This window comes from Heterodontus francisci, chromosome 34, assembly GCF_036365525.1.
Source record: "Heterodontus francisci isolate sHetFra1 chromosome 34, sHetFra1.hap1, whole genome shotgun sequence".
Taxonomy (NCBI): domain Eukaryota; kingdom Metazoa; phylum Chordata; class Chondrichthyes; order Heterodontiformes; family Heterodontidae; genus Heterodontus; species Heterodontus francisci.
Genome location: NC_090404.1, coordinates 12,548,908 through 12,572,395, shown reverse-complemented (window position 1 = coordinate 12,572,395; position 23,488 = coordinate 12,548,908). Strand labels below are relative to the sequence as shown.

The 23,488-nt window shown below is 47.1% G+C and overlaps 2 protein-coding genes and 1 long non-coding RNA gene across 3 annotated transcripts in view; 2 read left to right on the top strand and 1 right to left on the bottom strand.

The window, feature by feature from the left end:
- LOC137349084 (uncharacterized) overlaps nucleotides 1-15,429 on the bottom strand; it is a 40,848-nt gene extending 25,419 nt beyond the window's left edge. The window contains exons 1-4 of the long non-coding RNA XR_010969238.1: nucleotides 15,403-15,429; nucleotides 14,316-14,406; nucleotides 7,314-7,468; nucleotides 2,125-2,247 (exon numbers count right to left, since the gene is read on the bottom strand). This is a non-coding gene — a long non-coding RNA (uncharacterized lncRNA). The remainder of the gene's footprint in view (nucleotides 1-2,124; nucleotides 2,248-7,313; nucleotides 7,469-14,315; nucleotides 14,407-15,402) is intronic.
- On the top strand, nucleotides 5,790-6,395 carry LOC137348426 (gastrula zinc finger protein XlCGF57.1-like). Its single transcript, XM_068013736.1, has one exon. It carries the CDS (start codon nucleotides 5,790-5,792, stop codon nucleotides 6,393-6,395), a length of 606 nt encoding a protein of 201 aa, XP_067869837.1.
- A 1,868-nt stretch (nucleotides 15,430-17,297) lies between the features above and the next one.
- LOC137348643 (zinc finger protein 664-like) lies at nucleotides 17,298-17,861 on the top strand. Its single transcript, XM_068013910.1, has 2 exons — nucleotides 17,298-17,428; nucleotides 17,522-17,861. The coding sequence occupies exons 1-2, from the start codon at nucleotides 17,298-17,300 to the stop codon at nucleotides 17,859-17,861; spliced, it is 471 nt and encodes a 156-aa protein (XP_067870011.1).
- Nucleotides 17,862-23,488: the final 5,627 nt, after the last annotated feature.

Here is a 23,488-nt window from a genome sequence, read left to right as displayed (position 1 = left end):
GCGATCCTCCTCCTGGCCCACCCCCCTCCACACTGGGTGCCCAGAGATCCGGAGCGTGGGGCTGAAGTGCAACCAAAACTTGAGGAGCAGCCCCGTCAAATACTCGAACAGGGGCTGCAACCTTGCACTTTCCATATATACATGGGAACATGGACTCGTCCAGGCCGCAGACTTGACAGGCAGCCTGGGAGTCTGTGAACCCACTTAAAAGTCTATTGCATGGGACTGCCCTGTGCAGCACCCTCCACCTCAGGTCCCCAATGTAAAGGAGGAGGATTCCCGCATACAGAGACCTCCACTGGGGTTTCCCCTCGCCGCCAGATGGCAACACGGACCACCACCACATGTCCAAGCGGCTGACGAGGGCGAGGAAGTGGACAGTGTGCAGGAGCAGCCCATACAGTAAACCCCTGGAACTGATCAGTGAAATGGCCTTCCATGACCTCCTCCCACGCCAACTGCATGAATAGCTGACGGCAGAAGGAGTGGACATGTCGGAGGCTACCTTCCCGAAGACCGAGCGGGACTGGGATGATCCCTGACCTCACCTCCCCCAGATGGTGCAGGTGGGGGAGGAGGAGCTCATCGGCAATAAAGGGCGGGACGCTTGATAGAATCCCATGCTGTGTAGTGGCCTCCAGAGGGTCCACTGGCAGGAAAGTCCTGCCCACGGTGAGCCCCCTGCTCAGGGCTACACCCATCCAGGCAAGTGGAGAGTATTCCATCACACTCCTGACTTGTGCCATGTAGATGGTGGACAGGCTTTGGGGAGTCAGGAGGTGAGTTGCTTGCCACAGAATTCCCCTGCTCTTGTAGCCACAGTATTTATGTAGCTGATCCAGTTCAGTTTCTGGTTGTTGGTACCCACATGGACCACGACAACTGGATCCTTCCCCTTCTACTCAAAGTTTCTCTCCAGCCGCAAGGAGATGTCTTTAACCCCGGCACTGGACAGGCAACACAGCCTTCAGGACTCACGCTGTCAGCTGTAAAGAACAGTTCTATACCCCTAACTATACTATCCCCTACTACTACAGTCCTTTTTCCTTCCCCCCCACCCCCCCCACTTGAATGGCTCCCTGCACCATGGTGCTGTGGTCAGTTTGCTAATCCTCCCTGCAGTCCCTGGTCTCCTGCACACAAGCTGCAAGAAATTCGAACCTGTTGGACAAGTGCAGGGACTGAGGCTCCTCCATTTCCACCTTCTGGGTCCCCACACCTGCCTCACTCGCAGACACATTATCCTGTCCCTGACCGTGAACCAAATCTGAAGTAGCGAGCCTAAGGGTGCAACTGCCTCCTGGAACAAAGAGTCCAGGTAATTTTCCCCTTCCCCGATGTATCGCAGTGTCTGAAGTTTGGACTCCAGCTCATCAACTCTGAGCCAAAGTTCTTTGAGCTGCAGAAACCTGCTGCAGATGTGGTTGCAGTGGATCACACTGGTATTTATCAGCTCCCACATGCTATAGCTGAAACACGTCACCTGCCCTGACATCTGCATTGTGTTTTATTTGACTAATTAGGTTTCAAGTTCAGAAATATCACTGATAATTTGTAGTTATATTTAGTAATTAACTGGTTAGCCTACAGACTTAATACAATACAATCTCCCCAGTAGCAGTTTAACCGCCTGATCCAGTTCAGAAACAGAGAAAAATTAAAATTCACCAACCTGCTAATTGATGCCTCTGGACTTCAGCTCTCAGGTCTCACTGTCTCTGGCTCCCTCTCTTGGATCACTGCTTATTCTGTAAAAAACCAGAACAGCACCTCCTCCCTCACTGCACCAAATTCCCACACTTAGCAAATTCTCAAGTTCAGCTCTCTGTCTCGCAGGACTCAGTCAGGCAGATCTTTGTGCTGCTCACTTTGTGCATTCGCAAAATCTCCTGTACTTACACTAGCTAGAATTCCAGAGACCTGACTCAGGCCCAGCTGACAAGGGAACCAGTTCTAACTAGCTACCTAAGTACCTAACTGTGCGGCTGACAACAGCAGGCAGCTTGTTCACCACTGACTAAGATAGAAAGAAACTACAATTTAATGTTAAAGTTAAGTAAAATGCTCAATGCAAACTTGACTAGATTTTAGAAATTAATTAACCCTTGAAATTCCCACACTTACCAAATTCTCCAATTAAACACTCTGTCACACAACACTCAGTCGTGGTTCTGTTACATTAATCCAGAGGCTGTGAGGGTGTGAGTTCAAATCCGCCATGGCAGTTTGAGAATTGGAAGTCAAAATCTGGAAATAAAAAACCTGGATGTCATTAGAAGTGACCATGAAGCTGCTAGATTGCCTAAGAACATTCATTTATACAGCACCTTTTCGGACTTCAGGGTGTTCCAAAGCGCTTTTCTGTCAATTAAGCACCTTTAAAATCTGTACTCACTCTTGTAATGTAGGATAAGGTGGGCAGTCCAAGCTGCGCATATAGCAAGATCCTACAAACAGCAAAGGGATTAAGGACCAGATAGTCCTCTTTTTCGCAACTGGCATAAAATTGATTCATTAATGCATGGAAACCTGCTGTCCTTACCCGGTCTGCGCCTGTATATGTGACTGAAGTCTTACACTAACATGGTTGACCATTAACTGCCCTTGGAGTGACCGAACGAGCCACTCAGTTGTATGAAACCGGTTCAAGTAAGCGGCCGCCCACCACCAGCAGCTTCTCAAGTGGACCGTTGTGCGTTTCCTGCTCAAACTTCTGAATGCAAAAAAAAATTCTCTGCGCGCCATCGACCATCGCTACATCGTCACCATCTTTGTTAGGGGCAAAACTGCAGCAACGTTATTAAACTACGCAAAATGAAGCACCCATAGAAAGATGGATGCCACTCCTGTAAGAACATTTCACTTATATAATATAAAAACAAGATATGCTGGAAATACTCAGCAGGTCTGGCAGCATCTGTGGAGAGAGAAGCAGAGTTAACGTTTCAGGTCAGTGACCCAATGACCCAGTGAATTGCAGTTCTGATGAAGGGTCACTGACCTGAAATGTTAACTCTGCTTCTCTCTCCACAGATGCTCCCAGACCTGCTGAGTATTTCCAGCATTTCTTGTTCTTATTTTAATTTTAATGTTGGTTCACTTATACCCATTTATCTCACATTACAAATATGGCCGATATCTCTGAGCCTGCCGTGAGGATTTTCAATGGCGGGGCTAGTACCCACCATTCCGCCCGGACGTGAATCTGCCCTATTCACAATACAGGAGCCCAGCACGTAGGCGCAGTGCTTGACTGTATCTGGAGCATGTGCAGTGTCATTTTGATCAGAGTGTGAGAGACGCTTTTGCAGCGGGTGAGAGTCGGACTGATGCAGAACAGGCGGCTCAGGAGGTGGGAGGAGATTGTGGCGCAGGGGAGGAATTGGAGCCGTCAGTGGGCTGGAAAACTTCATAAACACTCGGGATAGGCCTGAGGCCCCGAATAAGGGTCACTGACCTGAAACGTTAACTCTGTTTCTCTCTGCACAGATGCTGCCAGACCTGCTGAGTATTTCCAGCATTTCTTGTTTTTATTTCAGATTTCCAGCATCTGCAGTATTTTGCTTTTATATAAGAGGCCACAATCCCCACGGTGACATGCCCGGGGGAGCGGGGTCACTGGCCGCCATCCTGTACAAGTCTTGGTGAGGGACAGTGATGGATTCAGTAAACTGAGAGATTACAACGATTGGGAAAGATTGAACAGGGTGGAGCTTTTTTATTCCGAAAACAGAAGAGTTAGTGACATGGTGGTGACATGATAGAGCTCTTTAAAATTATCAATGCTTTGGACAGAGTAGATGTGGAGAGAATGTTTCCACTTGTGAGTGAATCCAAATCCAGGGGCCATGAATACAGTTACTGATAAATCCAATAGGGAAATAAGGAGAGATTTCTTTACTCAGAGTGATTGGAATGTGGAAGTAGTTGAGGCAAATAGTTGAGATGCTTTCAAAAGGAAACTGGATGAATATGAGAGCAAAAAGGTCTGCTGAAAGGCTGAAATGAGGTAGATGAAATGGAGCAGACACATGGATAAGCACAGACTGGTTGCACTGAATGGCCTTTTTGTGTACTGTGTATTTAAGAACAAAGAACAGTACAGCACAGGAACAGGCCATTCGGCACTCCGAGCCTGCGCCGATCTTGATGACTGCCGAAACTAACACCTTCTGCCCTTCTGGGGCCCATATCCCTCTATTCCCTTCCTATTCATGTATTTGTCAAGATGTCTCTTAAACGTCGCTATCATATCTGCTTCCACCACCTCCCCTGGCAGCAAGTTCCAGGCACTCACCACCCTCTGTGTAAAAAAAACTTGCCTCGCACATCCCCTCTAAACTTTGCCCTTCGCACCTTAAACCTATGTCCCCTAGTAACTGACTCTTCCACCCTGGGAGAAAGCTTCTGACTATCCACTCTGTCCATGCCGCTCATAACTTTGTAAACCTCTATCATTTCGCCCTCCACCTTCATCGTTCCACTGAAAACAATCCGAGTTTTTCCAACCTCTCCTCATCGCTAATGCCCTCCAGACCAGGCAACATCCTGGTAAACCTCCTCTGTATCCTCTCCAAAGCCTTCACGTCCTTCTGGTAGTGTGGCGCCCAGAATTGCACGCAATATTCTAAGTGTGGCCTAACTAAGGTTCTGTACAGCTGCAACATGACTTGCCAATTTTTATACTCTATGCCCCGACCGATGAAGGCAAGCATGCCGTATGCCTTCTTGACTACCTTATCCACCTGCGTTGCCACTTTCAGTGACCTGTGGACCTGTACGCCCAGATCTCTCTGCCTGTCAATACTCCTAAGGGTTCTGCCATTTACTGTATACTTCCCACCTGCATTAGACCTTCCAAAATGCATTACCTCACATTTGTCCGGATTAAACTCCATCTGCCATTTCTCCGCCCAAGTCTCCAACCGATCTATATCCTGCTGTATCCTCCGACAATCCTCATCATTATCCGCAACTCCACCAACCTTTGTGTCGTCCGCAAACTTACTAATCAGACCAGCTACATTTTCCTCCAAATCATTTATATATACTACAAACAGCAAAGGTCCCAGCACTGATCCCTGCGGAACACCACTAGTCACATCCCTCCATTCAGAAAAACACTGTTACCCTCTGTCTTCTGTGACTGAGCCAGTTCTGTATCCATCTTGCCAGCTCACCTCTGATCCCGTGTGACTTCACCTTTTGCACCAGTCTGCCATGCAGGACTTGTCAAAGGCTTTACTAAAGTCCATATAGACAACATCCACCGCCCTTCCCTCATCAATCATCTTCGTCACTTCCTCAAAAAACTCAATCAAATTAGTAAGACATTTATGTCATTCTATATAATTTCCTTTCACAGGGGTTTAGAAGGGGAGGATTTACAGACGGAGGTTCAAACCAAACATCTCATTGATCTGACAGTCACTCAAATCATCAGCACCTGAATATCATTAGTCTCTGAATGTGGAAGGAGAAATATTTGTTTGTTCTTCCTGTGGGAAAAGATTTCAAACATCTGTATGACTGGAAAAGCACCGAGACATACACACCCAAGAGAGTGTTCCAGTGCACTGACTGTGGAAAGAACTTTAACCAGTTACACAGCCTGAAGAAACATCACACCATTCACAACGGGGAGAAACAGTACATGTGTTCTATGTGTGGATGAGGCTTCAACTGATTGTCCAACCTGGAAAGACACAAGGACACCCGCAACACAGAGAAACTGTGGAAATGTGGAGACTGTGGGAAGGGATTCAATTACCCATCCCAGCTGGAAACTCATGGACAGTCACACCGGGGAGAGGCCGTTCACTTGCTTCGTGTGTGAGAAGGGATTCATTCAGTTGTCCCACCTCCTGAGACACCAACTTATTCACACAGATAAGAAACCTTTTAAATGTTCTGACTGTGATAAGAGATTTAAAAGTAAAAACGAGGTGCTGCAACACCAACGTACTCACACTGGGGAGAGGCCGTTCACCTGCTCTGAGTGTGGGAAGCAATTCACTCGGTCATCCCACCTTCAGAGACACCTGCTAATACACACTGGGGAGAGGCCATTCACCTGCACTGAGTGTGGACAGAAATACAGGGATTCATCTGAGCTTCTGAGACACCAGCAGGTTCACACTGGGGAGAGGCCATTCACCTGCACTGAGTGTGGACAGAAATACAGGGATTCATCTGAGCTTCTGAGACACCAGCAGGTTCACACTGGGGAGAGGCCGTTCACCTGCCCTGAGTGTAGGAAGGGCTTCACTCGGTCATCCCACCTTCTGAGACACCAGCGAGTTCATACTGGGGAGCGGCCGTTCACCTGCTCCGTATGTGGGAAGGGATTTTCTAATTCAAACAAACTGCTGAGACATCACCGAGTTCACAAGTGACTGCAGGGATTGGATTCTGCTGTTATTGCTGCTGTTAGTCGCATCCAGAACTGACTCCTGACTGGAAGCCTGTTTCCAGTTGGGTTTCCACAGGGCTCAGCACTAGCCACTTGCTTTTCATGGTATATATCTATGATTTAGACTTAAATGTAGGGGTCATAATAAAGAAGTTTTCAAATGATACAAGAATTGGTCATGTGGTTGATAATAAGGAAGAAAGCTGTAGACTGCAGGAAGATATCAATGGATTGGTCAGGTGGGCAGAAAAATGGCAAATGGAATTCATCATGGAGCAGTGTGAGGTAATGCATTTGGGGAGTGCAAATAAGGCAAAGGAATGCACAGTGAATGGTAGGATCCTGCAAAACGTAGAGGAACAGAAGGACCTTGGAGTGCATGTCCCCAGATACCAGAATGTAGCAGGACAGGTAGATAAGGTGGTCAAGAAGGCATACAGGATGTTTTCCTTTATTAGTATAAGTGCAGGGAAATTATGCTGGAATTGATACTAACTAGAATTCCAGAGACCTCAGTCAGGCCCTGCTGACTAGGGAACCAGTTCTAACTAACTACCGAAGTCACTAAAATAAAAGCAAAATACTGCGGATGCTGGAAATCTGAAACAAAAACAAGAAATGCTGGAATCACTCAGCAGGTCTGGCAGCATCTGTGGAAAGAGAAGCAAAGTTCCGAAGAAGGGTCACTGACCCAAAACGTTAACTCTGCTTCTCTTTCCACAGATGCTGCCAGACCTGCTGAGTGATTCCAGCATTTCTTGTTTTTGTTGGTACCGAAGTCACTAACTGTACAGCTGACATTTGCAGGCAGCCTGTTTACCACTAAGACTGAAAGGAACTACAATTTAATGTTAAAGTTAAGTTAAATGCAAACTTGACTAGATTTTAGAAACAGATCAACCTTGAAATTCCAACACTTCCCAAATTCCCGAGATAAGCACTCTGTCACAGCACTCAGTCAAGCAGAGCTTCGTGCTACTTGTGGTTCTGTTACGTTCATCCAGAAGCTGTGGGTTCGAATCCTGCCACGGGAGTTTGAGAATTGGAAGTCAAAATCTGGAAATAAAAATGCTGGCTGTCAGTAGAAGTGACCATGAAGCTGCTGGATTGCCTAAGAACGTTCATTTATTAGAATTAGAATTAGAATATTACAGCGCAGTACAGGCCCTTCGGCCCTCGATGTTGCGCCGATCATCTGACCTACACTATTCCATTTACATCCATATGTCTATCCAATGACCACTTAAATGCCCTTAAAGTTGGCGAGTCTACTACTGTTGCAGGCAGGGCGTTCCACGCCCCTACTACTCTCTGCGTAAAGAAACTACCTCTGACATCTGTCCTATATCTTTCACCCCTCAACTTAAAGCTATGTCCCCTCGTGTTTGCCATCCTCATCCCTCAGCCTTTCCTCGTAAGACCTTCCTTCCATACCAGGCAACATCCTAGTAAATCTCCTCTGCACCCTTTCCAAAGCTTCGACATCCTTCCTATAATGCGGTGACCAGAATTGCACGCAATACTCCAGGTGCGGCCTCACCAGAGTTTTGTACAGCTGCATCATGACCCCGTGGCTCTGAAACTCGATCCCCCTACTAATAAAGGCTAACACACCATATGCCTTCTTAACAGCCCTATTAACCTGGGTAGCAACTTTCAGGGATTTATGTACCTGGATACCAAGATCTCTCTGCTCATCTACACTACCAAGAATCTTCCCATTAGCCCAGTACTCTGCATTGCTGTTACTCATTCCAAAGTGAATCACCTCACACTTCTCCGCATTAAACTCCATTTGCCATCTCTCAGCCCAGCTCTGCAGCCTATCTATGTCCCTCTGTACCCTACAACACCCTTCGACACTATCCACAACTCCACCGACCTTCGTGTCATCCGCAAATTTACTAACCCACCCTTCTACACCCTCATCCAGGTCGTTTATAAAAATGACAAACAGCAGTGGCCCCAAAACAGAACCTTGCGGTACACCACTAGTAACTAAACTCCAGGATGAACATTTGCCATCAACCACCACCCTCTGTCTTCTTTCAGCTAGCCAATTTCTGATCCAAAGCTCTAAATCACCTTCAACCCCATACTTGCGTATTTTCTGCAATAGCCTACCGTGGGGAACCTTATCAAACGCCTTACTGAAATCCATATACACCACATCCACGGCTTTACCCTCATCCACCTGTTTGGTCACCTTCTCGAAAAACTCAATAAGGTTTGTGAGGCACGACCTACCTTTCACAAAACCGTGCTGACTATCGCAAATGAACTTATTCTTTTCAAGATGATTATAAATCCTGTCTCTTATAACCTTTTCCAACATTTTACCCACAACCGAAGTAAGGCTCACAGGTCTATAATTACCAGGGCTGTCTCTACTCCCCTTCTTGAACAAGGGGACAACATTTGCTATCCTCCAGTCCTCCGGCACTACTCCTGTCGACAATGACGACTTGAAGATCAACAACAACGGCTCTGCAATCTCCTCCCTGGCTTCCCAGAGAATCCTAGGATAAATCCCATCTGGCCCAGGGGACTTATCTATTTTCACTCTTTCCAAAATTGCTAACACCTCCTCCTTGTGAATCTCAATCCCATCTAGCCTAGTAGGCTGTATCTCAGTAATCTCCTCGGCAACATTTTCTTTCTCTACTGTAAATACTGACGAAAAATATTCATTTAACGCTTCCCCTATCTCCTCTGATTCCGCACACAACTTCCCACTACTATCCTTGATTGGCCCTGTTCTAACTCTTATCATTCGTTTATTCCTGATATACCTATAGAAAGCCTTAGGGTTTTCTTTGATCCTATCCGCCAATGACTTCTCGTGTCCTCTCCTTGCTCTTCTTAGCCCTCCCTTTAGATCCTTCCTGGCTAGCTTGTAACTCTCAAGCACCCTAACTGAGCCTTCACGTCTCATCCTAACATAAGCCGCCCTCTTCCTCTTGACAAGCGCTTCAACTTCTTGAGTAAACCACGGCTCCCTTGCTCGACAACTTCCTCCCTGCCTGACAGGTACATACTTATCAAGGACACGCATTAGCTGCTCCTTGAATAAGCTCCACATTTCGTTTGTGCCCATCCCCTGCAGTTTCCTTCCCCATCCTACACATCCTAAATCTTGCCTAATCGCGTCATAATTTCCTTTCCCCCAGCTGTAATTCTTGCCCTGCGGTATATACCTGTCCCTGCCCATCGCTAAGGTAAACCTAACCGAATTGTGATCACTATCGCCAAAGTGCTCACCTACATCTAAATCGAACACCTGGCCGGGTTCATTACCCAGTACCAAATCCAATGTGGCATCGCCCCTGGTTGGCCTGTCCACATACTGTGTCAGAAAACCCTCCTGCACACACTGGACAAAAACAGACCCATCTAAAGTACTCGAACTATAGTATTTCCAGTCAATATTTGGAAAGTTAAAGTCCCCCATAACCACTACCCTGTTACTCTCGCTCCTGTCGAGAATCATCTTCGCTATCCTTTCCTCTACATCTCTGGAACTATTCGGAGGTCTATAGAAAACTCCCAACAGGGTGACCTCTCCTCTCCTGTTTCTAACCTCGGCCCATACTACCTCAGTAGACGAGTCCTCAAACGTCCTTTCTGCCGCTGTAATACTTTCCTTGATTAACAATGCCACACCCCCCCCTCTTTTACCCTCTTCTCTGTTCTTTCTGAAACATCTAAATCCCGGAACCTGCAACATCCATTCCTGCCCCTGCTCTACCCATGTCTCCGAAATGGCCACAACATCAGGATCCCAGGTACCAACCCATGCTGCAAGCTCACCCACCTTATTCCGGATGCTCCTGGCGTTGAAGTAGACACACTTTAAACCAAGTTCTTGCTTGCCAGTGCCCTCTTGCGTCCCTGTAACCTTATCCCCTACCTCACTACTCTCAACAGCCTGTACACTGGCACTGCAATTTAGGTTCCCATTCCCCTGCTGATTTAGTTTAAACCCCCCCGAAGAGCACTAACAAATCTCCCCCCCAGGATATTGGTACCCCTCTGGTTCAGGTGAAGACCATCCTGTTTGTAGAGGTCCCACCTACCCCAGAAAGAGCCCCAATTATCCAGGAAACCAAAACCCTCCCTCCTACACCATCCCTGCAGCCACGTGTTCAACTCCTCTCTCTCCCTATTCCTCTCTTCGCTAGCACGTGGCACAGGCAACAACCCAGAGATAACAACTCTGGTTGTTCTCGCTCTAAGCTTCCACCCTAGCTCCCTGAATTTCTGCCTTAAATCCCCATCTCTCTTCCTACCTATGTCGTTGGTGCCTATGTGGACCACGACTTGGGGGTGCTCCCCCTCCCCCTTAAGGATCCCAAAAACACGATCGGAGACATCACGTACCCTGGCACCTGGGAGGCAACACACCAACCGTGAGTCTCTCTCGTTCCCACAGAACCTCCTATCTGTTCCCCTAACTATGGAGTCCCCAATGACTAATGCTCTGCTCCTCTTCCCTTTACCCTTCTGAGCAACAGGGACAGACTCTGTGCCAGAGACCTGCACCCCATTGCTTACCCCTGGTAAGTCGTCCCCCCCAACAGTATCCAAAATGGTATACCTGTTGTTGAGGGAAACGGCCACAGGGGATCCCTGCACTGCCTGCTGGTTCCCTTTCCTTCCCCTGACGGTAACCCATCTACCTACTTCTTTTACCTGAGGTGTGACTGCCTCCCTATAACTCCTGTCAATAATCCCCTCCGCCTCCCGAATGATCCGAAGTTCATCCAGCTCCAGCTCCAGTTCCCTAACGCGGTCTGCGAGGAGCTGGAGTTGGGTGCACTTCCCGCAGATGCAGTCAGCAGGGACACTCTTGGCGACCCCTACCTCCCACATTCTGCAGGAGGAACATACAACTGCCTTTACCTCCATTCCCACTATTCTAGATTCCCAATAAATCTACTGAAAAACCAAACAAAAAAAAAGTCAAAACTTGTTCGCTCAGCAATCCGACGGACTGAAGTTTTAAATAAAATGCTTACCTTATCAACACCCTAGAGTCCTTTTTTTTTGGTTAGAGGAGGAGGGTGGGTGGGAGACACTACACGTGTAGTGTCTCGGGTACTGCCACTGCCCAAATAAATAGTTTTCCCCTACCCAGCAGTCCCCGGTCCTCCGAAACAAAAAAGGGATTAACTTGTAACTTACTGAAATTGACCGCTCAGCTGAAAGTCCGCTCCGCACCCCGTTCTATCAAGGCTGCTCCTCGCAAAAGACAAAGATTTTAAAACTGCCCAAATAAATAGTTTTCCCCTACCCAGCAGTCCCCGGTCCTCCGAAACAAAAAAGGGATTAACTTGTAACTTACTGAAATTGACCGCTCAGCTGAAAGTCCGCTCCGCACCCCGTTCTATCAAGGCTGCTCCTCGCAAAAGACAAAGATTTTAAAACTGCCCAAATAAATAGTTTTCCCCTACCCAGCAGTCCCCGGTCCTCCGAAACAAAAAAGGGATTAACTTGTAACTTACTGAAATTGACCGCTCAGCTGAAAGTCCGCTCCGCACCCCGTTCTATCAAGGCTGCTCCTCGCAAAAGACAAAGATTTTAAAACTGCCCAAATAAATAGTTTTCCCCTACCCAGCAGTCCCCGGTCCTCCGAAACAAAAAAGGGATTAACTTGTAACTTACTGAAATTGACCGCTCAGCTGAAAGTCCGCTCCGCACCCCGTTCTATCAAGGCTGCTCCTCGCAAAAGACAAAGATTTTAAAACTGCCCAAATAAATAGTTTTCCCCTACCCAGCAGTCCCCGGTCCTCCGAAACAAAAAAGGGATTAACTTGTAACTTACTGAAATTGACCGCTCAGCTGAAAGTCCGCTCCGCACCCCGTTCTATCAAGGCTGCTCCTCGCAAAAGACAAAGATTTTAAAACTGCCCAAATAAATAGTTTTCCCCTACCCAGCAGTCCCCGGTCCTCCGAAACAAAAAAGGGATTAACTTGTAACTTACTGAAATTGACCGCTCAGCTGAAAGTCCGCTCCGCACCCCGTTCTATCAAGGCTGCTCCTCGCAAAAGACAAAGATTTTAAAACTGCCCAAATAAATAGTTTTCCCCTACCCAGCAGTCCCCGGTCCTCCGAAACAAAAAAGGGATTAACTTGTAACTTACTGAAATTGACCGCTCAGCTGAAAGTCCGCTCCGCACCCCGTTCTATCAAGGCTGCTCCTCGCAAAAGACAAAGATTTTAAAACTGCCCAAATAAATAGTTTTCCCCTACCCAGCAGTCCCCGGTCCTCCGAAACAAAAAAGGGATTAACTTGTAACTTACTGAAATTGACCGCTCAGCTGAAAGTCCGCTCCGCACCCCGTTCTATCAAGGCTGCTCCTCGCAAAAGACAAAGATTTTAAAACTGCCCAAATAAATAGTTTTCCCCTACCCAGCAGTCCCCGGTCCTCCGAAACAAAAAAGGGATTAACTTGTAACTTACTGAAATTGACCGCTCAGCTGAAAGTCCGCTCCGCACCCCGTTCTATCAAGGCTGCTCCTCGCAAAAGACAAAGATTTTAAAACTGCCCAAATAAATAGTTTTCCCCTACCCAGCAGTCCCCGGTCCTCCGAAACAAAAAAGGGATTAACTTGTAACTTACTGAAATTGACCGCTCAGCTGAAAGTCCGCTCCGCACCCCGTTCTATCAAGGCTGCTCCTCGCAAAAGACAAAGATTTTAAAACTGCCCAAATAAATAGTTTTCCCCTACCCAGCAGTCCCCGGTCCTCCGAAACAAAAAAGGGATTAACTTTATACAGCACCTTTCCCGACCTCAGGGTGTTCCAAAGCACTTTACAGCCATTAAGCACCTTGAAAATGTGTACTCACTCTTGCAATGTAGGATAACATAGGCAGTCCAAGCTGCACACAGCAAGATCCTACAAGCAGCAAAGGGATAAAGGACTATATGGAACACTTTTTCACATTTGATGCAAAATTGGTTTGTTAATGCCCCTTGAGGAACGGAAACTTGCCGACCTTACCTGGTCTTGGCCTGTATATGTGACTTATCGATGCATTCACGGACGTGTATGAAAGAAAGGGCCTTAAGCTAAACATCCGGAAGACAAAGGTCCTCTACCAGCCTGCTCCCGCAGTGCAACACTACTCACCACCACCCGCCCCTCTCCCCCCTCACCCCCGACTATCAAGATCCATAGTAAACCATTGGACAATGTAGATCGCTTCTCATAGCTTGGGAGCCTCCTTTCAGCAAGGGCAGACATCGATGATAAAACTCAGCATCGCCTCCAGTGTGCCAACGCAGCCTTCAGTCATCTGAGGAAAAGAATGTTTGATGACAAAGACCTCAAACTTGGCACCAAGCTCACAGTCTACAGGGCCACAGTGTTATCTGCCCTCTTTTATGCATCGGAAACATAGACACTGTACAGCAGACATCTCAAAACCATGGACAGGTATCACCAGCGGTGCCTCCGCAGGATCCTGCAAATTCAGTGGCAGGACAGTCGCTCTAATATTAGTGTCCTTTCTCAGGCCCGCATCCCCAGTATCAAGACACTGGTCATGGCTGGTCAGTTACGTTGGGCAGGCCACATCGTCCACATGTCTGACACTAAAAGCCTGCTGTTCTGAAGAAGGGTCACTGACCTGAAACGTTAACTCTGCTTCTATCTCCACAGGTGCTGCCAGACTTGCTGAGTATTTCCAGCACTTCTTGTTTTTATTTCAGATTTCCAGCATCCGCAGTGTTTTGCTTTTAACTAAAAGCCTGCTACCTGACACGTGTCGGGTTCGGTTCGGTTCTCTCAGGTCGTTCTTCCGGGACCGGCTTTCGGGCTCAGATTGAGTCGGGCTGGGTCCAGGTCGGACACATACAGCAAGAATTGCAGTTAAGTGTTAAAAGTAAAAAACCTACCTGAGCTGGGAGTCTGGGTCGTCAAGGAGGAAAACTCTGAGTCTGCGCAGTGAGCGTCTCTGTGACGTCATCACGCTCATGCTGCAGCTTCCTGAAGGTTGGGAGTCACAAAGTAAATAAAGGGAACAAACCAGTAGTCGGGTTGGGTGCCGGAAAAATTGGAAGGACTCGGGCCGGGTCCGATGTGGTCCTATCGGGTTCGGGTTGGGTTTTTTTTCCCTGACCTGAGCAGGCCTTTACCTGACACAAGACTCCCAAAACAAGCTTTCTACTCCGAGCTCTGTCACGACATGAGGCGACCAGGAAGGCAGAGGAAACACTACAAGGATTTCCTTAAAACCACCCTGGAAAAATGTGACATCTCCACTGATTTGTGGGAATCTCTTGCCCGAGACTGCCCATAAATGGAGAAGCATCCACGAAGGCAGCGACCAAGTGCAAACAGCGGAAAGAGCATTCAGAGATTCGAGCATCCCATTCACTCGCCTCACCAAACACAAGCTGCCCCATCTGTGGCAGTGTGCGTGGATCTAGAATTGGACTATTCAGTCACCGAAGGACCCACAACCTTGGAGCAGAAGGAAGTCATCCTTGTTCCCGAGGGACTGACCAAGATGTGACTGAGGTCTTATACTAACATGGTTGACCATTAACTGCCCCTGAAGTGGCCGAACGAGCCACTCAGTCGTATGAAACTGGTTCAAGGAGGCGGCCGCCCACCACCAGCACCTTCTCAAGGGGTGACTAGGGACAGGGTAATAAATACCAGCTTTACCAGCGATGCCCACATCCCAAGAATGAATTAGTAAAAACTTGCAGCCAGTCCTTTCCTCAAAGGGACTGGTGGAAAATCTGAAGCCCACCCACTGGAGACACCAAAACCCATCCAAGCTCAGTAATTATCAACCAGGTTTTCTCGCACCCATTGCCTCTTCCTCAAAGGCTATGACATTAAAATCCCCGTGTTTTGGGTGGACCCAGTCAGAGTGGTGTTTTGTTTAGGAGAGAGGTCAGCCCGAAGCATGCCGGCTGCCGCCTCCCTTTCGAGCCCCAGGCTCTCTCCGCGGCCTAGCTCCTGACCGCTCACCTGCTGCTGCTCCGCTCGAGCTCCATCTGCCGGCGCGCGGCATTACCAAGCCCCGCCCCCGCAGCCATGGCAACGCCAGCGACCATTAACCGTTTCCTGTTCAAACTTCTCGATGCCTCCAACATACGCCACTCGCAAGTAAAACCCCGCCCCCATCGTCGCCATCTTTGTTCGGGGCAAATCTCCACGAACGCGATTAAACCAAGCGAAATGAAGCATCGCAGCCCCATAGAAAGATGGACGCCACTCCCCAACAGGACGTTTCACAATATTACTTGTTTTGTAAAAAAAAATTATCTTTTGCAAATTCGGGTGCACCTTATTTTCAGTTTGTTTCGGGCGAAATATTGTGCCGATATACTTTAATTTTAATGTTGATTTATATGTACCCATTCGTCTCCCTGACAAAGATGTCTGAAATCTCTGAACCTGCCTTTGGGGTTTTCAATGGCGGGTTGGTTGACATCCTTCCATCTACAGAAAGATGGTGGACTCGCAGCAAACAATTCATTTAAGTGGGATGCCTTCTCTTGGTTCACCTTTGCTGATGGCTGTGAAGGCCAATCCTTGAGATGCAGGTTATGCCGCAAGTGCTGCAAGTGGCACTGAGATGTTGTTTTTGACATTGGCATCTGTTGTGAAGCTGCTGCAGCAACTGGTCATCGTGGTCGTGCAAACCAGTCCACAGGATGTGTCGCCATTTCCCTTGTTTGTCAGCTAGTGACTCTGAGCTGTGATAGTCAACATTTGGCCTTCATGTCACACTTCCAAGCATCCTTGAAGCGGAGCTTTAGGCGCCTCGCTGGTTGTCTGGCCCCGGCCACCTCACCATACAGAAGGGTCCTTGGGTATGCGACTGTCTTCCATCCTGTGGATGTGTCTGATCATTCCCCGTGGAAGTGAATATGCCTTATTCACACAACAGGAGCCCAGTGCGCAGGCGCAGTGCTGGACTGTATCTGGAGCTTGTTCATTGTCACTTTGATCAGAGCTGTGAGAGTGCTGGAGACACTTTTGCAGTGGGTGAGAGTTGGTGGGGCGCAGGGGAGGAATGGAGCTGACCAGCGGGCGGAGAAGCTTCAGAAACACCTGGTGTAGGCCGCAACCCCCGAATAAGAACCTCCAGATCCCGCACTTGCAGCTCCGGGGCTTTTTTTCGGGAACAGGCCCAGGTGAAAGGCCGCCATCTTGATTGAGCGGGGAGCAGACCGCATGCGTGGCCATCTTGATGACAACACAGAGTGGACAGGTCTTCAGGATCCCAGTGACCAGGAGAGAAAATCATTGACTCATTGATTTGATTCTCACTCTGCATACAGGGGCTGGAGAACTGAACCCAGCCAGACTAGAGGGAGGGAGAAAACTGGCAGCGGAGGAAAGTAATGGTGCAGATGGTGCAATGGCTTTGGATTTCAGCACAGGGAGGAGGGAGAGTGTGTGGGACAGGGATTTACAGCTTTGGGAGAACAAGAGAGGAAAAAAGGTTCCTGGAAATTAGAATTGTCTGTTCTGTATTTCAATCCTGCACTGACTGATGACTTTTGTAAACTCCTTTCACGGGATGTTAGAAGAGGACAGGTTCCAGACGGGAAACTCAAGATCTGACATTCACTGATTCATTAGGACCTGAATATCATTGACCTTTGAATGTGGAAGGAGAAATGTTTGTCTGTGAGAAAAGATTTCAAACATTAGTGTGACTGGACAAGTACTGACACACACACACCGGAGTGAGAGTGTTCCAGTGCACTGACTGTGGAAAGAGCTTTAACCAGTTCCACACTTTGAAAAAACATCACCCCATTCACAGTGGGGAGAAACCATACCCCTGTTCTGTGTGTGGACGAGGCTACAAGTGATCATCCAACCTGGAGATACACAAGGAAAGCCACATCATGGAGAAATCATGGAAATGTGGAGACTGTGGGAAGAGATTCAATTACCCATTCCAGTTGGAAACTCATCAACACAGCCACACTGGGAAGAGCCCATTCACCTGTTCTGTGTGTGGTAAGGGATTCACTCAGTCATGCAGTCTCCATACACACCAGTGAATTCATACTGGAGAGAGGCCATTCACCTGCCTTGATTGTGAGAAATTATTTAATGTTTTATCAAGCCTCCTGTCACGCCAGCGAGTTCAACCTGATAAGAGACCATTTAAATGCTCTGACTGTGAGAACAGCTTTAAAAGTAAGAAGGATCTACGGCGACACCAAAGCACTCATACCCAGGGGAGGTTGTTCACCTGCTCTGTGTGGGGGAAGGGTTTCATTCAGTCATCCAACCTCACAACACACCAACTTGTTCACACTGATCAGAGACCTTTTACATGTCCTGACTGTGAGAAGAGATTTAAAAGTAAATGGAATCTGCTGGCACACCAATGCAGTCACACTGGGGAGAGGCCGTTCACTTGCTCCGTGTGTGGGAAGGGATCCACTCAAACAACCTGCTGAAACACCAGCGAGTTCACATGCAACAGCAGAGGTTGGATTCTGCTGTTTTTGCTGCTGTTAATCACATCCAGGACTGAACCATGTTCATTCTAATAGTTGGAGTTTGTTTCTGTTGATGTCAGTAACCCCAATAACTGGGCTGAAGTTTAATATTCTGAATAAATGTGAAATAAATCAACTTTGTAACAAACATATTGTTGTAGATTTTTGTCTTTCCCACCTGAGTGTTTAGCATCACCTGGCTGGAGCTCAGAAAGGACAATCTGTGGGGAGGATCGTACAGCAGGAACAGAACTTCGCCCTGGACAGTCCTTCAGGATCACACTGTGAGGGACAAACAGCACTTTGGTTTTTCTCATCTCTCTTCACTGACAGCAAAGTCCTCGTGTGGGTTAATCCTGAGGTGCGTAAGAAATGTGTCCCAGCCGCTCTCTTCCATGGTTCAGAGGTCCTAGGTACGGAACAGAAGGCTCCTTTACAATTGTGTTTCGAGTCAGGAAGAACAACGGTGAATGCTGGAAACGTGCTGTCAAATCAGAGATTGGTGTAAAACTGTGATCTGTTCCTGACTGTGAAACGGCAGGTTTAAGCTTCCAGTCTGGAAATGACTGTGCTAATTATTCTCCAAAGATGTAACATGTTTGTGTGACAGTCCTGAGTCCATCATTTTAAGACAGGTGTTAACTCATTCAAAATAAACCTGTTGAAAATAAATAGAGTAAATTCTGCATTAAAATAGCATACAGAGGAGTTTACAGGAGCCTGTTAACTTCTGGGACAATTACACAACAGACATTTGATCTCCAGATAATGAAGAACCTGCAGTGTTTTCCCAGGAATTCCCTGTTTTATTGATATGTGTGTGTGTGTGTGTGTGTGTGTGTGTGTGTGTGTGTGTGTGTGTGTTAGACACCAGGATAACTAAAAATGTACGACCCGACATAGCCACAGGGGTGCAATCCCGACAGTTACTCTGGGATCGCACCTGCTGTGGAACTCCACCACTGACCCTGAAGGTTTTTTTTATTTCGTTCATGGGATATGGGCGTCACTGGTCAGGCCAGCATTTATTGCCCATCCCTAATTGCCCTTGGAAGGTGGTGGTGAGCTGCCTTCTTGAACCGCTGCAGTCCATGTGGGGTAGGTACACCCACAGTGCTGTTAGGAAGGGAGTTCCAGGATTTTGACCCAGCGACAGTGAAGGAACGGCGATATAGTTCCAAGTCAGGCTGGTGTGTGGCTTGGATGGGAACTTGCAGGATCAAGGAGAGGGGCCTCCAGGAGTGGACTGTAAGAAAGCTGGGTTTCAGTATCCTGACAAGTATATGGTGAGGAACGAGAGGAATCCTTACTAAGGAACTGTCTGGTGTTTTACCTGCCAGTGTAGATCTACATATTCAATGTGTGTTTAAAGTTTTATGAAATGCCTCTATTTCTAACTATTTAATTGAAATTATAAAATGTGTGAATTGATTTGATTTAGTGGGTGTCTTTAACCAGCACATTTATTGAAGGGACATTTCTGAGTCAATGAATTGTTGACAATTAGTGAACGGTGAGCAGTTTTATTCGCAAAGCTGAACCTAGAACTCCATGGTCTGTTCTCAGTGCCCTGATCCTCAGTCATTGCTTCAGTCCACCAGCGTTCCTTTACATTCACTGTTCCTGCTACTCTTTGTCAAACACTACTCACCTCCGAATAGATCACTCTGAACTCGGATCACTGGGAACTAGATCATCCCCATGGCCAACATATTCTTCCTGAGGTGCGGTGCCCAGGTTTGAACACAGTTACTCCATCTGAGCGTAACCAGGGCTTTATCCAATTGTAGCATTACTTCCACCCCTTTATATTCCAGCCTGCTTCAGATAAAAGCTAACATTCCAGGATTATTTTAATTCCTTTTTCTACCTGCCCACTAGTTTTTAATGATTTCTGTAGATAGGCCCCTAAATCTCTCTGTTCCTCCACAGTTCCTAACTTTAAATCATTTAGAAAGTACTCTGATCCATCTTCCTTAGATCTAATGTGAATGGCCCTCACACTTCCCCACATTGAATTCCTTCTGTCACTGTTTTTCCCACTCACTAAATCTATCATTGTCCTTTTGAAACTTTTTGCTGCCATCTAGAATACTCATTGTGCCACCTAACTTAATATCGGCAAAAAACTTGGGTATACGGCTCTCTATCCCTTCATTGAAGTCATTGGTAAATATAGTGGAAAGCTGAGGCCCCAGTACAGATCCCTGGAGGAGATCACTGGTCACATCCTGCCAACTGGAGTACATAACCAATACCCGACTCTCTGTCTCCTACCTCCTAACCAATTCCCTATCCAAGTCACAGGTTGCCTTAATTCCAGGCACTTTCATGTTTTCTAACAGTCTCTTGTGTGGAAACTTATTGAATACCTTCTTGTTGTCAATATAAGTAACATCCATAGACATTCCCTTACTACATTAGTGACCTCCACAAAAATATAACATGGTAAGTTATTCACCTTTTACAAATCCATTCAGTTTCTCTCAGAACAGTTCATATTTGTCCATATGATAATGGAGTGAATGATACAGACCACACAGTCCCCCTGAACCTCTCAGGACTAGAGATTTTCCCATTGATTAAATTCTATTGTCCTATTTATGGCAAACATAAAATTTACAGATAATCTCACTCTCTGTGTTCCCCTCTTGTGCCATCCGTCTGTCTTTCCCCTTGTCTCCCTTTGTCTCTGTCACCCTCTCCTTATCCTTATCTTTTTACTTGTCTCTCTTTTTGTCTGTGTCTCTCACTCCATTCTTCTGCCTTTTGATTTGTCTCAATTTCTGTCTCTTCTCGTGTCTCTCATTCTCTCTCTGCATATATCAAGATGTCTGCCTTTCTCCCTGTCTTTTGTTCTGTCACCCTCTCACTCACTCTGTCTCACTCCCTCTGACATTGATTCTCCACTTCAGACACAGAGTAGCTGCTACTCCAAGGTCAACAACACCCAAGATGAGTCCAGGCCTGTGACCTCATACAGACACAATTGGACCAATATTCCCAGTCATTTCCAATCAGGGTCCATGAAGCTGATGGTGAATAAGAACAATGTTAACCAGAGTGGAAATCGGACTCACCCTGGTGTGAGCCAGGTACTGATTTAAAGTCCCACTAATCTTCCCCTTTTGTGATATCACCATCTCCTTCCGACAAGTGTTAGGAAAAGGCTGACTTCTGTGCAGCAAAATGTTGATTTTTCCAGATATGTAAAAATTGCCTCAATATAAATCCCACTTTAATTTTAAACGTTTGAATGAAATGACTTGAACTCATTGCTGACAGGTTTAGCTTTGGGTTTATAATGTTGGCACCTTCAGAGAGTCTCATCAACCTAAACCAGACTGATTCCTGGGATGGTGGGACTGATGTATGAGGAGAGATTGAGTCGGTTAGAACATAGAACAGTACAGCACAGTACAGGCCCTTCGGCCCACGATGTTGTGCCGAACCTTTAACCTACTCTAAGATCAAACTACCTACATACCCTTCATTCTGCTATCATCCATGTACCGATCCAAGAGTCGCTTAAATGTCCCTAATGTATCTGCTTCTACTACCACCGCTGGCAGCGCATTCCACGCACCCACCACTCTCTGTGTAAAGAACCTACCTCTGACATCTCCCCGAAACCTTCCTCCAAGCACCTTAAAATTATGCCCCCTAGTGATAGCCCTTTCCGCCCTGGGAAAAAGTCTCTGGCTATCCACTCTATCTATGCCTCTCATCATCTTGTACCCCTCTATCAAGTCACCTCTCATCCTTCTTCACTCCAATGAGAAAAGCCCTAGCTCCCTCAATCTTTCTTCGCAAGACATGCCCTCCAGTCCAGGCAGCATCCTGGTAAATCTCCTCTGCATCCTCTCTAAAGCTTCCACATCCTTCCTATAATGAGGCGACCAGAACTGAACACAATATTCCCAGTGTGGTCGAACCATGGCTTTATAGAGCTGCAGCATAACCTCGCGGCTCTTAAACTCAATCCCCCTGTTAATGAAAGTCAACACACCATACGCCTTCTTAACAACCCTATCAACTTGGGTGGCAACTTTGAGCGATCTATGGACATGGACCCCAAGATCCCTCTGTTCCTCCACACTACCAAGAATCCTGTCTTTAAGCCTCTATTCTGCATTCAAATTCGACCTTCCAAAATGAATCACTTCACACTTTTCCAGGTTGAACTCCATCTGCCACTTCTCAGCCCAGCTCTGCATCCTGTCAATGTCCCGTTGCAACCTACAACAGCCTTCCACACTATCCACAACTCCAGCAATCTTCGTGTCATCGGCAAACTTGCTAACCCAGCCTTCCACTTCCTCATCCAAAAATTTATAAAAATCACAAAGAGCAGAGGTCCCAGAACAGATCCCTGCGGAACACCACTGGTCACCGAGCTCCATGCTGAATACTTTCCATCTACTACCACCTTCTGTCTTCTATGGGCCAGCCAATTTTGTATCCAGACAGCCAACTTTCCCTGTATCCCATGCCTCCTTAGTTTCTGAATGAGCCTACCATGGGGAACCTTATCAAACGCCTTGCTAAAATCCATTTACACCATATCCACTGCTCTTCCTTCATCAATGTGTTTTGTCACATCTTCAAAGAATTTAATAAGGCTTGTGAGGCATGACCTGCCCCTCACAAAGCCATGCTGACTGTCTTTAATCAAACCATGCTTTTCCAAATAATCATAAATCCTGTCTCTCAGAATCCTCTCCAATAATTTGCCCACTACCGACGTAAGACTGACTGGTGTATAATTCCCAGGGTTATCCCTATTCCCTTTCTTGAACAAGGGACTAACATTTGCCACCCTCCAATCATCCGGTACTACTCCAGTGGACAGTGAGGACGAAAAGATCATCGCCAAAGGCGCGACAATCTCTTCCCTCGCTTCCCGTAATATCCTTGGGTATATCCCGTCTGGCCCCGGGGACTTATCTGTCCTCATATCATTCAAAATTTCCAGCACATCCTCCCTCTTAACCTCAACCTGTTCGAGCATATCAGCCTGTTCCACGCTGTCCTCACAAACGACCAGGTCCCTCTCACTAGTGAATACTGAAGCAAAGTATTCATTTAGGACCTCCCCTACCTCCTCCGACTCCAGGCACAAGTTCCCTCCACTATCCCTGATCGGCCCTACCATCACTCTGGCCATCCTCTTGTTCCTCACATAAGTGTAGAACGCATTGGGATTTTCCTTAATCCTACCCGCCAAGACTTTTTCAGTCCCCTTCTAGCTCTCCCAAGTCCATTCTTCAGTTCCTTCCTGGCTACCTTGTAACCCTCTAGAGCCCTGTCTGATCCTTGCTTCCTCAACCTTAAGTAAGCTTCCTTCTTCCTCTTGACTAGCTGTTCCACATCTCTTGTCATCCAAGGTTCCTTCACCCTACCATCCCTTCCTTGCCTCATCGGGACAAACCTATCCAGCAGTCGCAGCAAGTGCTCCCTAAACAACCTCCACATTTCTGTCGTGCATTTCCCTGAGAACATCTGTTCCCAATTAATGCTCCCCAGTTCCTGCCGAATAGCATTGTAATTCCCCCTCCCCCAATTAAATATTTTCCCTTCCCGTC